Below are 15,939 nucleotides of genomic sequence, written 5' to 3' on the forward strand. Positions count from 1 at the left end.
AAGTTCTTAGCGCTGTCGCTGAGCTAGTGGTTCTAGATGGTGCGTGCGCGGTATGGTCTTCCGTGACCGTCGCACGCCTACTCAGACTGCTGGGAGACCGATCATGGGCTTCCAAGAACCTTTGCGCATACTCAGCTAGCTCATCTAAGCAGTATGTGGCCTTTTCTCGCAAATAGATGGCGAGGGGCTTGGGACAGGTGTTCATAAACTGTTCGTGAATGATCAAGTTTTTCAGACCCTCGAATGACTGATCAGTTTTGGTCAGCGTGATCCATTTCTCTAGGTAACTAGCCAGACGAAAAATAAACTGCTGGGGGCTCTCATCCGGCTCCGGCTTGGCATCACGCATTCTTAGCCGGTAGCCTTCTCCAGTGAGGCCATACCTGTGCAGGAGAGCCGACTTCAGTTTCATGTAGTCGTTTGCGTCATCCTCCTTCATTCGGGTGTAAACTTCGAGCGCTCGACCTGACAGCAAAGCGCTGAGACTGACAGCCCATTCCGATTCGTCCCATCCGTTTACTCTGGCCAGTCGCTCAAATCGGTTAAGGTAGCTGTCAAGATCATCCTTGCCATCCGTAAACGCAGGCAGTTTGGGTCGCTTGACGGCCGGCACTGAATGGGCAGGCTCGCTCGGCTGCTGCGGCTCCCTGGAACCACCGGTGCTCTCTAATTCTGCTCTCTCCAATCTCAATCGCTCCATTTCCAGCTCATGTCGTCTTAAGAGTTCTCGCTCTTCTCTTTCTTCTCGTCTTGTCTTGTCTTCTCTTTCTTCTTTTCTCGCCTTTTCTTCTCTTTCTTCTTGTCTTGCCTTTTCTTCTCTTTCTTCTTGTCTTGCCTTTGCCCTCTCTGCCCTGTCTACTTGCTCGTTCGCGTACTTCAAGGCTGATTCGCCGCTTAAACCATACTTCTCGGCCAGTTCCAAGTATTCTTTGAGTCCTGTCACGGTCGCCATAATGTTGAGTCTTTCCGCTTATGATTGCCTTAGATTAAGGTTTCAATTCAACTTCAGTTAAGCAAATTACGTTAATGTCATTTTTACTCAATGTGTTACGTCACTGTGTCTAGCAACTCAAATTACCCAAATTAATATCAAAATAAAAGTCTACGATTCAAATCCTTTTCTATTCTCTCCAAGCCCATTCTCTCTCTCACCACATAACATTCTCAATTTCTTGTGACACACATTCTCTGCACGTACACTTTTGACAAACATACTCTTTTTCTGTAGAGCTTAAATAAATGCGCACCTCCCGTTAGCAATCACAATCCTCTTTGGATATTCTACAACACGTGTGCACTGTGCAACGGTGCACGGCAGTTGTGAAAATTCGATGGATATTAGGTACCCATTTTGCCCCCGGCATTCCACCTCAGCACCCACGGCGACCCAAGCCCATCAGCTTCCCATAGTTTCCTTGTCTATCGGAGCTGCCCCCGGGGATGGATAAATCCCCCGTGGCGTCCGCAGAATGCGCAATAAAGGCGGTGGGGTCGGCTAGGAGGCTGATCCGCGTCCCGCCCCAGTCCGTCGTCTGTCACCCTCGGCTAATGTTATTAACCGGCGGGCCGGCGGTCACACCGGCAGGGAGAAGGGAAAGGATGACTCAGAGGAAGGACCGCCGACGCACTTCGCCGCAACCGTCAGTCCGCACCTGATGTGGGTGACGTGTGTGGCGCGGTGGTCCGATGGGATAAACGTACTAAGTAACATGCCCGGACACTGCGGGAATGGGTTGAGCTGGACGACTGAGTGATCAGGTCTGTCGCATTTAGCCTAATGAGGCCTAAGAGGCATAATGAGGTGTGAGGTGAGACACCCCTCTGCCGTATGAAGAAAGGCGGCGGTATCGACGGTGCTGCGTCGCTCAGGACACGGGTCTCGACCCGGCGCTGGCGGCACCCGATGGCGTGTCAGGGCGTCCCTGGTCGCGATGGGTCGGGATCGCCTGATCGGCGGCGTCGCAAAAACTCCGCCACCGCCGCTGCCGCCGCCCTCCGCCCTCCGCCCTGCCGCCAGTGGCGCGGCGAGCAGGAGGCCGTGGGCTCGTTATACCTACCTGGTTGGCGGGGGTAGGGCAGTCTGGCTGACGTCTTACCTAAGGGACGGACGGTTTTACAGCCATTGAGCGGTAAAGGGTACACCCTTTTAGTCTACAAAAAGGTTACAGCACGGCTGACAAATTCAAACGCATTCCTGGGCCTTAATTTCCACACAATAAAACATCCATCTGTCAGTTTCAAACGGGACGCTGGAATCCGATGCCCCAGGCTTTATCGTTGCTTGATTGTCATTCAAACGTAATTACTGTCCCAGCACGCGCCATTGTTTATTCATGAGCCGCTCGCTGCTGCACAGGACTGGTGTTCCGAATTAAAGAAAACAACCCCTCGCCTGGCGCTACGTGAGGGTCGCCGGCGAGACCTTGGTATCGTGCAGCCGTTGGGGGAGGGGGAGGAGGGGGGCTGAAATTGAATATTATTTATTCACGGTTGCACCTATGCGGGCCGGGCGCGCGGCTGCCCAGCGATGTCATTAAGTAACCTGTGCAGGTTTGATGAGCTGCGTTCGCGGCCGGCAAACGCGCTTTAGTTGAAGTGTGAAAAAGTGATTCGTTCTGTCGGTCAGTGATTGATGACTTGCCCTTATTACGGGCGTCGAGCTGGGCCGCCGAGCTATGCTGGCGTAGACTGACGTTTTGCTGTTTGCTTTGCTCCCTGTATCAATGACGCGCTCAAAATAATGCGCCAACGAATAACGATCCATCTATTGCCATCCATTTCTCTTCTATTATGAAGAGGCTAATGTCAGCACTCAGCTGCTGTTTGTTCTACACACTCAATGACGGCTGCAGTTACATAGGACGTTACTGTATCATCATACGCCTACCCAGCGCCGTACGCCTACCAGTTCTTGTGATCCCCGGGCTGCGAGACATAATTTATTGCAAAACAAACATCATTTCACGCTATTTAGGGCTCATGCTGTAGTATCCATTGTCGACACAAACCGCAAACTTCACAATACCAAATAATTTATTTACCGGCCATTTTTATCACCACCCACACATTCATAACAACCTTCAGGCCGATCCCTTTTATTGAATCTACGTTCGACAATCTACGTCCAGCAATCTACGTTCACCGGCGGACGGGCGTTGTGGCCTGTACTGAATACTGATCGATCTATGGGAGGTGGTGGCGGCGGCGGTGGCGGCGGCGGTCGATGTCCCGCCATCATGTCACACCTTGGACGCCCCCGCCCCCGCCCCCGCCCCCGCCCCCGCCGCTGTCGCCGCCCCGTGACTCGACTTGGGTCCCCGCGGCTCCACCTCCTCCGGATTAGTCCCGGCTGCCGGTGCCCCTGGCGCGCGACCCGTGCTGCAGGGCAAGGCGCGGCCTTGCTGGTCCCGAAGGCCGCAGGGGTACGGGTGACGGTGGGGATCAGACAGGTAGGGGACTGGAAGGGACCAGAGGCCTGGGTAGACCCTCATGGGGTTCGGCTGCCGACTGGCCAACTCGAAGGGATCTTGGTTATCGACGAGGCGCTGGAGGAGGGATTGTGCTCCGACGGGTCGGTCTCCACACTGATCAGGCCCGGTGGGTAGGTCCAGGATTGTGCTGCGACGGGTCGGTCTCCACACCGGTCAGGCCCGGTGGGTAGGTCCAGGGTTGTACTCGGACGGGGTGGGCTCCACACCGATCAGGCCCGGTAGGTAGGTCCAGGGTTGTACTCCGACGGGGCGGGTTCCACACCGATCGGGCCCGATGGGTCGGTCCAGGTCGTTAGCGCCTGGGCGTGGCCGTGCGGGGCCGTTCCACCTGACGGTGGGGCTATTTATGACCCCCGTAAAATCAATGGGATAATTAAAATCCACTGCACTGATTCTCGGATTGAACAAGGTCAAACAGATCGTCAAAACACTGTTTCTATTCTTGAATATGGGACATTTCTTTGAAATGTTTATCGGGCGTAGTTCATCCAATTCTCGCAGCGGAACTATGCGACTCAATTCCCAACATTTCTGCCCATAATTCTTAGCGATGGCTTGGTTCAGGATGTATGAGCTTCATTGGAATTGATAATACTTCCATATGTGCTTTTAAGCGCGTTGATTGGCTGTAGCTGGAAGTGACTTTGATTTAGATTGAATTACGCTGGATTGGTTAATAAATCTCCACCCCGGACGCCAATGCGGCAAATTGATGGTCGATGCTCCGCAGCGTGGATACTTCCGGCGAAGCGTTGTCGATCTGCGGCTGGATTCTTCAAGCTTACAAGTTTTGCAGGGGTGCGTTTACAGGAGAAGAATTGAAGCCATCCCGGTATATAACTGTCAGCGCACCCAAACCTGCGGGAGCTGCGAGAGATTTGCCACTGGGAGAAGTGATACAAATGGCGGTGTGTAATTCAGTTACCCTTTGTGGAGCCAGAGCGTGCCATAGGGCCATTGGTCACTCGGACGCCTGTGAACGTCTCAGCTGCGTGAGCCTCCGCTGGGTCACCGAACCGCTGTTAACCCTGTCCAGAAACGGCACACGGCTGCCGTTTGTGATGTGAGAACGACATAGCTGGGATGGGTGCTGAGTGATGGCCCTGTCCTGTTGTGCTGCCGAGGCACGGAGCGCGGTGAACTGCGCGTCTAGGTGAAGCTGGATGAAAGGAAAAGAGGATGGTCGAAACGCAAAGGATTTTTATGCATCTTCCTCAGCTATCGGTACTCTCTTTCACTACCATGGTGTTTGATTATCGCATTTCGCATCGTCTACTTTCCTGTCCTCACCGTCCGTCCTCGCTCCTCCACCCATCGGCTCTTCTAAGTCCCACCTCCACCCTCCGTCCACCGTCCTCCATTTTCACGCTCGCGGCCCGCCTCCGCCCTCCGTCTACCGCCCTCTTCTACCGCCCGTCATGTATCAGAGCTGGACTTCACACGGCTACTGAAGGGCCACTGTCCGTCAGTCGCTCCTCGGTCGCACCTCGGGAGCCGGTCGCTCCCACGGGCCAACCGCAGGGGTCAAGGACACTGACCACACGCCGTCACGGCCGGCACGGTCACGTCACGGCGTCACGGCGCGTCACGTTAGTCACGCGTGACGCCTGGCGCTCTTAGAAACGGCGCCGGATCTCATCAGGAGAGTGATTTGGACCCTAAGGCCGATCTGATGTGTCATCCGCCGTTCGCAGAAGTGCTTTCACGCTACTGATGGTCTTAAGTCACTTGAAGATGAATGAGAGATCGGTTATGAATCGGTCTCTGCGTCGAATATCAAGTTACCGTTTGCTCATAGAACGTTATGTACCACAGCTGATTTCTTTTTGCTATCATTATTTTAAGATACTGCGTGCAAAATCAACGAGAGAGCTCTTTACGACCTAGCAATACTTCAGATGCCGATATTGCCTGCTCCCAAGTTTCCTCTAGACTCGAATGTATCTCGAGCTGCCATGTTCTCCCTCTGTATATGCGCCCGTTCCGCCGTTGTCGGAAGCTTTACCTGCTGTTTATTCCGTTCGAGGTTTTCGCAGATGTTCTGCTGTGTTTCGCGCCTCTGTTTGGCCTTGGCCGGGCGGAACCAGACCGCGCCGAACCTGAGCTTCCTCGGGGCATGGCAACCGGCAACGGGAGGGCTGGAGCGTGCTGGGTTGCTGTTCCGGGACAGCAGCGTGTGCGTAGAGTGCAGAAGTACTGCCCTGCCCTGCATGTAGAGAGGGCATGTGAGCTACCGGACGCTGAACAACTCGTGATAGGCACACCTTGTTGGAGTTGAAGCCCTGAAACCATCTTTCGCAAGGGAGACCTTCCCCTCCCTCTCTGTTCCTTCCGTCATGGTTTTCAGCCACCTCCGTACCGCCTTGCCCCTGTCCTCGTCCCGGCCTGTCGGGCACGCGCTGCACCTGTTTCAGCGTGACGCGCTGACGCCGGCAGGTGTATCACTGAGTCACGTGCCTGTGCGCTGCTCACCTCCCCGCCCAACTAACAGGCCACCCTCAGCCGCCCGTGCCCACCGAATAATCTCGCTTGGCTGGCTGTCAATAGTCGGTGGTCCCCAGCCCGCCGCCACGCGCATTCCTGAATGCGACACCGCTTCGACATAATCGGCAGCTGGGTCCGGCGGCGGCGGCGGCAGTGGCGGTGATGCTGGTGGCGTTGGCAGTTTCGCCAGGGTTACCACCCCACAGGAACGGCGGTATCTGAAGCGTGATCCGTCACTGGCGGCGGTGGGGAGGTGATGTGACTCCAGCAGACCGTATCCGTGTGTGTATGGAGATCACTCCGCCGCCCCCGCCTGCGCCCTCACTCCCGCCGGCTACCGCTCCCAGTGGCCGCAGCCAGTGGTGCGGAAGTTGGAATACGGATGCCAGACACCATACAGATGTATCTTGTCGGTGATTCATGAAATAGTGCCTCTGCTATTGTTTGCCGTCGTGTATAATGCACATTGATCCATGCTACTGTCAGTGAGAGTTGATCATAACCTGGGACGATTATTGAAGAGCTATTTCCGTCGTACCCTGCCGCCCACTCGGAAAACCAGCAGCCTTTGATCAGCGCATTACATGGTGGAACACGACCGGGTGTTGACAGATTCCAAATAGACATCCGGTGCTTGTCCACCGGTGTATGTTCTCAGAGACCTCTGTGTTCTCACAATAGAGTGAGGTCCACGTGCCTCGGACAGGCAGCCGACTCCGGTCTGTTCGGGGAGCTGTTTGATAACGTCACCCCGAGCTATGTGGGTTGATCGGTCCTGCCAGGTGCGCTTTATCTTACCGTATTGTCTGGAGGCCATTGTCGAACAATGGAACGACATTAACGACATTGCGCCGGGTCCAGTACGAGCCGTCAGCCGGTGCGCGGTGTTCCCTGAGACACCGATCTCGTCCGCGCCGCTCCGGGCTGTACTCTTGGACACCAGGTGGGCGTCCGGCCCGCTCCAGGGCGTCGTCTCATCAGCGATCGTGGTCTCTCCTCGCTGGTGACGCTGCCGCTCGTGACCGGGGGCTCCGAACGGCCGACAGTGGGCTAGCGGCTGTCCCGGGAGGCCGCAGTCGGCCCTCATCAACGAGTCGCCAACATACCAGTGACGTCATCACGGTGTCTCGGGTCACCGGTGACGTCACAGTCTGTACGGCGGCAGAGGGGACGGTGAGCTATTCGATAACGCCGCCCCAGATCTGTGCTAAGCAGCTTAGGACGAACCTCTGGGGCGCGACGCGGCGGTGGGCTGGGGCTGGGTGTGACAATAGGGATATGCTGGACTGAAGCATGGGAGGTGCCGCAGAGCGAAAGGGATGAGAGACGAGGGACGATTGGAGGGAGGTCCAATCGTCCAGGAATGCGGCACGGAGTGGGGGTAATCCTCCGCCCCGCCCCCGCCTCCGCCCTCACCGTCCTCACCGCCTCCGCCCCACTCAGCCTCAATAACAGCGGGGCTGGCGGTGCGTGGTGGGATCATAGGGGAACCATGGATCGGTCTGGGGTCTGGTAGAGAGAGTGGAACCGTTGAGTGGGGAAGTGGCTCTAACCGCGGACAGAAAATGACTACCGTCGGACGAGATGGGGGTCATCGTGGCGGACGATGTGGTCCCCAGGTCCAGACGTGAAAGGATGTGCTGTGTGGTGGTAAAATGGAGCATCGCTCCAGTGAATTCATAAAAAGGGACCCCGCCAGGTTATGACACTGCGGAATGTGAAATGACGCGAGGTCGAAATGGCTGTGACCTTTTATGGAGCGGAATGCCGTTTCCATGTTATAATAATGAAGTCGTTTGTTTGATGATGGATGAATGACCTGAAGTAGTATACACTTAACATTTATATCTTCCTTCCATACCATATGCGAGGTGTCTGAGGGACCAAATAGCTACGCGTCATCTGGCAATTGCTCCTGGGTGAACACTGGACTGGGCAAGGGACAGCCGTTCTGGCACTGTGAAGGTGCTTAATGTTTTTCATGTTTTTGTGAATTTCTTTCGTTGATAGAACAGCAGCACTTCATAACTAATCGTCACGATCTATTTCATTTGAATGGACAAAACGTTTCTTTCCCACCTGACTGTCCTCCGCTGCGCTTGGTACTTTCGCATCAATCTGCTTGCGAAGGTACCCATGCTCTCCCATCCTCCATGTTCGTGTTTGTGCCCGCACGGGCGCCGGTTCCGTGCCGATGTCGGACGTCGCGCCGGTGCCGGTGCCGGTGCCTGAGGGCCCGTCGTCCGCTCGACTCCGCCCCACGCGTCTCCCACGAGCCGCATTCCACCGGCGAGACGGTCGGACCGAGCACCGCCGGGAGACGGTCGGGAGGTCGGACGGTTGACCGGAGTTTTGAACGGTCGAGAACTGTCTGATGGATCGAGGCCTCTGACGGCGGCGCTGATATCCCTGGACGACTAGGGACGTGTAGGTGACCTAAGGATGGAGTCGAGGCAGTCAGGGGCTGGGATGAGTCGAGCTACTCGAATTACAGTCCAAGGTGTTTGGGTTTGTACTGAGTGGAATTTCTGGTCACGGGTCTTGGTGTCGGGGTGGGTGGACTTTTGGAGCAGGGGAGGAGACGTAACCCTTTGCTCCCCATTCCTTCGCAAGGTGGATCGGGTGATGGCGACAATGTGTATGGAAGGGCGAGCTAGATGTTTGTTGATATATCGTGATTTCACCGGAGCGAGGGGCGTGGCCGCATACCATGAACTACGGTAAATCCCCCGCTCTGAACCTCAGAAACGCAGTGGGCTCTGGTGAGTGTGATTGTTTTCCTTATCACCAATAGGTATGCGAAGGCCAACCCCTTTGTGACTCGCCTATTTATCCTGGCTATCCAAAACGGCTGTCTTAAACCAGCTACAGCAGAGCGGCGGCTGGAGCCCGCGTCTGTAGTCCGGGCTCTACCACACATCACTGGCCGGCGGCTACTGATGCGTCATGAGCGGTCACGGCACTTTGTATATGTTCACCGGTCGTGATCTCCTGGGACCAATTTGCAACGTATCACCACCGCCCGTCCAGCCGCCGCCCCCGCCGCCTCGGCTGGAAGTCACTCGTCACTGCGCTGTTATGACTGGAGCCGATGGACCAGCGGCAGTGCAACGGGTGCCAGCGACCCTCGGTCACTCTCCATGTTTGGAGACGGAGTCGGCGACTCACGGGCGTCCTATAACCAAACGACCGAGCCGCCCGTATAGAGCCAATCATCGCCGCCCGTGAAGAGGCGATGTGGGATCCAGACATGTGCATGGATCCGAGTGATGGATCTATGATCTCAGTGGATCTCGAAGCAAACTGCAGGTTCGGATCTATGATCCCACCGGATCCGGCGTGAAAAATTTATCCTGGATCTATGATCTCTCAGGATCTGATGATAAACCAAGAACACGGATCTATGATCTGAGTGGATCCCACCATGCACAGCATTTTAAACCAAGTTTGCAAGTGTTTATTATGTCAATAAGTGCAATAAAACTATGGCTTATGATGTGCTATCACATAAATCACTAAATAAGAACGCTTGTGAGTTGCAACGAGCGATTTTCGTGGGATTTCTTTGTTGACAATAAATAAATGAGGATCTATGATCTCACCAGATCTCAAGCAAAAATATTAGACTCGGATCTATGATCCCTGTGGATCTGTTGACAAAATTAAGAACTGGATCTATGATCCCGACGGATCCGAGATCAGGATCCGTGGGATCAGATCCCAGATCCATTTTTCGGATCCACGCACATGTCTGGTGGGATCTATTTGGTGGCGAGCCGATACTATCTGAATGGCTGGTGTTTGCTGGTGGGATGGCTCAGTGGAGGCTATTATGGCTGGTATGTGGCTATTGACATCATTACACAATTCGTCAGCCAGTACAAAGTGAACTGGTAGCCTCTATTATGACGACAATACCACAGAGCTAGCCATGTTTGCTGATCTACTGGGTGTTTTTTTTTCACTCCCTCCTTATCGTACCCACCGGATGGTCGCCCCTCCTCCCCTGTACTCCTGGACGGAAGTGGAGAGAATGGCCCAGTTTTAGGCAATGATTCAACTTCGCTGCGCCTTACCTCACCCCGGGTGTTGATCTGATCTTGGGCGGTAACTGGGCTCCTATACAGTGTGGCAGACGCCTACTGCAGTTGCGGCAGTGGGCAGTAGGACTCCACGCCTACCGCAGTGGAGGCAGCTGGAGCTGGTAGTGGGACTCCACGCCCACAGTAGAGACGGCGGCGCCCGATGTAACACAGGAGCTGTGCTGCAGGGCGGGATGGGCTCTGGGATGCCAGGCTGGGACCACTAGCACTCTGTGGTGTAACCTAAAGGGAGTTGCAAGGCTCGCTCCCTGGGAAAGTAAACATCACCGAGTTTATTGCTTGGTTTTCCTCTCTACGGAAGCTGGTTGACAACGTTTTTGACGAGAGCAATGCATGTGTGATAGCTGATGAAATGACTGAGTATGTGTAGTTTGTTCGTGTAGCCTATACAGGGGACATTGTGGAGAGAAACATAAAGCGCTGCTGGACAAGGGAACTGATGTTCCGCCACGGTTTGTGATCCGGTGACAATCAGTCGCTCGGACGACAGGGAATTTCACAACGACTGTCACGTAGTCACGACTAACATCACGGAAGTTGTCACATAATCACGGCTTGGGCCGAAATTGTAACCACACGACGTATTTAATCAGTCCATTGCACATCGCTGCGACAGACCTGCTCCATGATGACACAGACCGCTGTCACTTGGCTGTCACGCCACGAGACACGTCACGAGTCGTGTCACGGTCACGGGTGTCTCGCGGTCGGTCGTGACGTGACTCGTTACCCGAGCTGCCCAGCGCGGCCCACAAAAGGACCCGCCGGTTCATCAGGCACGCCCTGATGAGCAATGGTGCGGTGACGGCGCCGCCGACCCCGCCCGGAGTCCAACCGAGAACCATTTTCTGATTGGACCCGGTCAGTTCAACCGTCCGCGTTTTGTTTGGGCTGAACCATATTCTGTGGCTGCCTTTACTTGGCTGATTGCTTCACCGTGACCTGCCTTAGCTCGCCTCTGGTTCAACCTTTCCGTGTACATGGTGGACTGCACCACTCAGACATTCAGTCGACAGAACTGTGGACACAGCCGAGATTAATGGCTGCTGTCCCACACAGCCCGGCCAGTGCGGATTGGATGGACTCCCGCGGAGCGCCGACCCCTGTGTGCCCGCCCGGTACACACCGCTCCGGTCACGGAAGGGTCTGTTTGCCCCCGGGCTGGATGGTTAATTAGCTGAGTTGATGAACCTGTTATTCAGGGTCGGGCGTCTTCATTAGGGCGGCCCCCAGCCGAGAGCACGGGGAAGTGCTCTGTTGTGGACGCTGTGGGTACGAGTGGACTGTGTGTGGAATGTGGACGCTGGTGATTGTGGGTGGATGTGGACGCAGGTGGATGTCGGTGGATGTTTGTGGAAACTGCAAGATGATGGTCTCAACAGTGGCACCTACATATGTTTGCTGGTGAATGGTGGTCTAGCGACTGGTTTTCCCCGAGTGAGCAACGAGATGTTTCGTGCAATGTTTTCCGTGCTGTGTTGTGTTCTGTTGCATGCACTACCGCATAGCTGTCGACGTGTGACAACAAAATAAGTCATTTCTCTGTGTGATTTCCGTGTAAGATCCTCGTGTGCGGCGTAATCCTGTAAACACCGTGACCGCGAACCGTCCAAATCCCGCCAATCGCCGCGGTATTTGTAATCCCGTGCTGAGCCCACCCCGTTCGTGGTGCGCTTTCGGCACGCTCCGTTACCCAGAAGCCGCAGAGTGCCGTGGGCCGGTCATTCCCGTTTCATGCTTCATGCACTGACTGATCTGGTCATACATTGCCACATTAGTGCACTCGTCCGTGGTGTGTTCGTGCGCCTTTTTGTGTGTTCGTGCAGATCTGGCTGACTTTCTTCTGTTTGCACTTTCAGTTTCAAATCCGACGTCCGGATTTGTGTACAAAATGCAGATTGAATGTGACGTAATCCGGTTTCAGCTACATTGTGTCACGGTTTATGTAGATGTATGGGGTAGCTAAATGACAACATAACGCTAGTTATAAGATGTTAGAGCGTGTGTCGCTGCTATAATAACTGACCCATCCCGTGTCTCCATGCCGCTGGATCTCGTCAGGCTACACGGGAGGAACCTGTGAGTATCGGGTCCACTACCGATTTGTGTGTGCCTGTGTCAATGCCGCCTGTCGCCTGCCTGCACACCTGCCCGCCTGCTTACCTGTGCCTGTGTATTAGCCTGACGGAGCGACGCGAAGCTCCACCGTATAGGGTTTTAGTCACACTCGAGCCACTGTTCGTACGTGTCCGGTCCGGAGAGCGCTTTTTCCATTCCATTCCATTCCAGAATGTTTATTGCGCATCGACAACCTAGTAAAACGATCGGAAAATGAACATGAATAACGGTACCCCTGTCTGTACCGGTCAGCGGAGGGACAGAACGCGTCCGGACGGCACTAACTGACCCACCCGCAGTTGGCTTCCATGTGCTCCGTTCGGCCTGCACCTCAGTGTTCATCAGAGGTGCTATTTGCCGCATGTATCGTGTTATTACTCGCCTCCCGACACTATGAGAGCCGTGAGGGCGAGATGCCTCTTGACGGATCCGCCCGCTTTAGCTCAGTGCTGTGGTCAACACTAAACCACGGTGCCGTCTTCACGTCGCTCTTTGAGTTTGCGAATAATATCCACGCCGTCAAAGGCTGTAGTCAGTCATGAAAATCACATGCTCATCTTCCTCGGTGATCAGAGCTCCGATATCACCGTTTCATATCGCCCACCACACATTGTGTGTTCACCGGCGTGTGTTCAGCGGCGCACGGCGGCGTCACGCTCACCGACCCCAGCTGGGCGGCACGTGCTGCCGCCGTCACGGTGGTCGGCGCCGCGTCACGGGCCCACCCAGGCGGCCGTGACGTTACTATACGGGCCGGCAGCGTGTCACGCCTCATTGACACACAGCCCCCAAGGCCGCGGATATGGTCACGGTAGGACAAAACATTGTTACAAAAACGGGAGGCTTAACCATGATGATTCCTGAGCCAGGATCTTAGGGACAGTCAAGATAATAGTTCCTTGAAAAATTGTTTGTGGTGTTATGAATCCTCCACGAATTCTTCCGAAGGCGCTCATCCATCCTATCTCGTCTGTTTCCTATTGATTCACATGGGCATGCACACTATACAGTCCTCATTATTCTCATTATTCTTATTATGCATTCCAAACAGCCACTCGTTAGCCCCATGCACGCGCCAGTGTGTATGCTTCCCCATCTCTGCATGTGGTTCACAGTCCCATGCTGTGGAATACAGTGCACCTGTCCTCAGTGCAGTCTGCTCTGATGTATGTCCGCCACTGTGACTGAATGGCGTGTCACCGTGTGATGTGAATAGCCCGTGAATGAGCGCACGGCATGAACGATTGCCCGACAGCGAATGGCCTCTGATGCCGCTGAATGTGTAGGTATCTGTCTGCACAACTGCAAATGCATCAACGGCTGCAGTGTGTGGAATGCGCCGCTGCCGCCGCTGTTCGAGAAGAGCAGCTCAACGAGTGACCTCACAGCGTGCTTACTTAGTCGACTTGTTTGTGACATTGACCGTTAGTATATGTTTCAAGTTGGTAGCATGCTGCAGATGAAAATAATAACTTCTCATTTGTATTTATGCCACCATGCTAAATCAATTGTTTTGTTGTCGTTTATGTGTCCAAATGCTGCTTTATACCGATATTTTTCTAACAAAAAAAGCTGAGTTTGCATTCCACTCATCCATTTCTTGTAGTTCCACGAGACCTGAAACCAGAATGCCTCATGGATGTCGCTGTCCCTCCGTATTTCCCCCTTTTCTTCCCCGTCTGTATTTCCTCCCTTCTCCCCCTCCCTCCCTGTCGTGTCTCCTCCCGACCTACCGCGGAGCTGGCGTCATCGTTTATTTACACCTCGGCCGGCCTGCGGAGACCTGCGGCACGGGGAGCGACTGGATGTTGTGTCGAGCCCGGAGCGATCCGACGAGCATGTGTCCGTCACGTGCAGTCCGTCTCATGGATCGTGCACGGGTCGCACACTAACCTGAATTGTATTCCTTGCGTCAGTTCAATACTTGATCCTTTACAATTTTCGGCGACGTTGAGTTCTTGTAGTGATGTCGACATCAATCGCCAAATCGAATCACCACCCGCAACCGAATATACCCCCTTACGAAATCACCATCACACACCACCAATACTCTAGATTTGACCACGAACCTCCCACTCGTCCACAGACCAGGACAACCAGCGCATCATCATCCGCGTGGAGGACGACAACGACGAGAACCCCTACTTCATCAACCGGCCGCTGCCGATGCAGGCGGTGGTGAAGCTGAACGCGCCGCCCAACACGCCCATCTTCACACTGCAGGCGCGCGACCCGGACACGGACCACAACATCCACTACTTCCTGGTCAAGGACCGCAGTGAGTAGAAGGGGGTTAGAGTTGGAGGGACACGGGACCACAACATCTTCAACTTCCTTGTCAAGGACCGTAGTGAGTAGCCAGGGGACCAGGGAAGGAGGGACGGGGCTGCAACATCCACTACTTTCTCGTCAAGGACCGCAGTGAGTAGCGAGGGGACCAGGGGAATAGGGACGGGGACCACAACATCCGCGACTTCCTTGTCAAGGACGGCAGTAAGTAGCCAGGGGGTTAGGGCTGGAGGGACACGGGACCACAACATCTTCAACTTCCTTGTCAAGGACCGTAGTGAGTAGAAGGGGGTTAGGGTTGGAGGGACACGGGACCACAACATCCACTACTTCCTGGTCAAGGACCGCAGTGAGTAGCGACTAGCGAAGGGTCAGGGGGCAGAGAAAGAGACCACAACATCTTCAACTTCCTTGTCAAGGACCGCAGTGAGTGGCCAGGGGACCAAGGAAGGAGGGACGGGGGCTGCAACATCCACTACTTCCTTGTCAAGGACCGCAGTTAGTGGCCAGGGGCTTTAGGGGCTTTAGGGGCTGGGAGAAAAGGGGGACCAGGGACAGGGACATGAACATACCATCCAGCTTCTTCTTCAAGGATTGCCGACAGCAACAGTGATTGGAGATGGGAAGCTAGGGACAAAGTCTGCGAGAAAGGAAGACGGAAGGTGGAGAGACGGAAGATACTGCAATGCGGATAGATATGAAGGGGAAGGGAATGGTGTATGTTTGGTTGCTGTGGTGATTGTATGCCTACAAAAGATCAGCACAGTTTCCGACACAATGCCTTGTAATTTCCTTGACAGTCATGGTTAGCTTCATACCATTAGGCAGTCAGGGCTGGTCGTGATAAAACGTCTTGGCATTCCACGCGGAAGAGCTGAGCAAGCTTTCGTTTGGACTGTAATTGAAGTCTGTTGCAAACTGTTGCAAGTCTGCCGAAAGTTTGGCCGTTTCGCCAGAGCACTTCCCGTTCCGTGCGGCGCGTGCCGTTCCCATAGGTCATGGGGTCAGTTCTGATAGGTCAGGGGTTTCCAGAGGTTGACTTGAGGGGTCAGACAGGTTCAGAACGTGTGTCAACCGTGCAGCGAAAGGCATGTGTTTGAATTACGGCAGAACGATTTCCGATAGCAGTTTCGTGGTTGAAGTCAACTCGGCTACGTAATAGTTTGATGATGGCTAGAGAGGTTGCAATGTCTCTCAACCCTGTGTACCTTAAGCCCAAGAAAACCTTACCAATATCTCCGTCTCCGGCTTCTCCCCTCTCCTCTCCCTCTCTCCTTCCTGCGTGGGCGCACCGTCCAGTGTCCTGCCTACCCGCGGATCTGTTACCGCTCCCTGCTCCCCCGTGGCCTGCTCGTTACGGCTGCCGCCGCCGCCCCGACACTGCACATTCATCAGGGCTCTCCGGGCGGCTGTTTTGCGGCCGGTTTTGTGCGCGGCCCGGGTCGTCGTAGCAC

The 15,939-nt window shown here is 54.7% G+C and overlaps 1 protein-coding gene across 9 annotated transcripts in view; it reads left to right on the top strand.

Moving 5' to 3' along the window:
* The window catches only part of LOC122375535 (neural-cadherin-like), a 117,827-nt gene that overhangs the window by 28,517 nt on the left and 73,371 nt on the right, over positions 1-15,939 (top strand). For 5 of the 9 annotated variants that reach the window (XM_043355010.1, XM_043355040.1, XM_043354992.1 and 2 more), the window contains exons 3-4: positions 12,140-12,157; positions 14,283-14,474. In XM_043355010.1, the coding sequence (XP_043210945.1) occupies positions 12,140-12,157; positions 14,283-14,474 (210 nt within the window). Of the gene's footprint in view, positions 1-12,139; positions 12,158-14,282; positions 14,475-14,804; positions 14,835-15,939 lie in introns of those variants that run through there. The other 4 variants (XM_043355016.1, XM_043355030.1, XM_043355023.1 and 1 more) reach the window with 2 other exon arrangements.

Source organism: Amphibalanus amphitrite, unplaced genomic scaffold (assembly GCF_019059575.1).
Source record: "Amphibalanus amphitrite isolate SeventyFive unplaced genomic scaffold, NRLGWU_Aamphi_draft 000041F_arrow, whole genome shotgun sequence".
In the NCBI taxonomy this organism is placed as follows: Eukaryota; Metazoa; Arthropoda; class Thecostraca; order Balanomorpha; family Balanidae; genus Amphibalanus; species Amphibalanus amphitrite.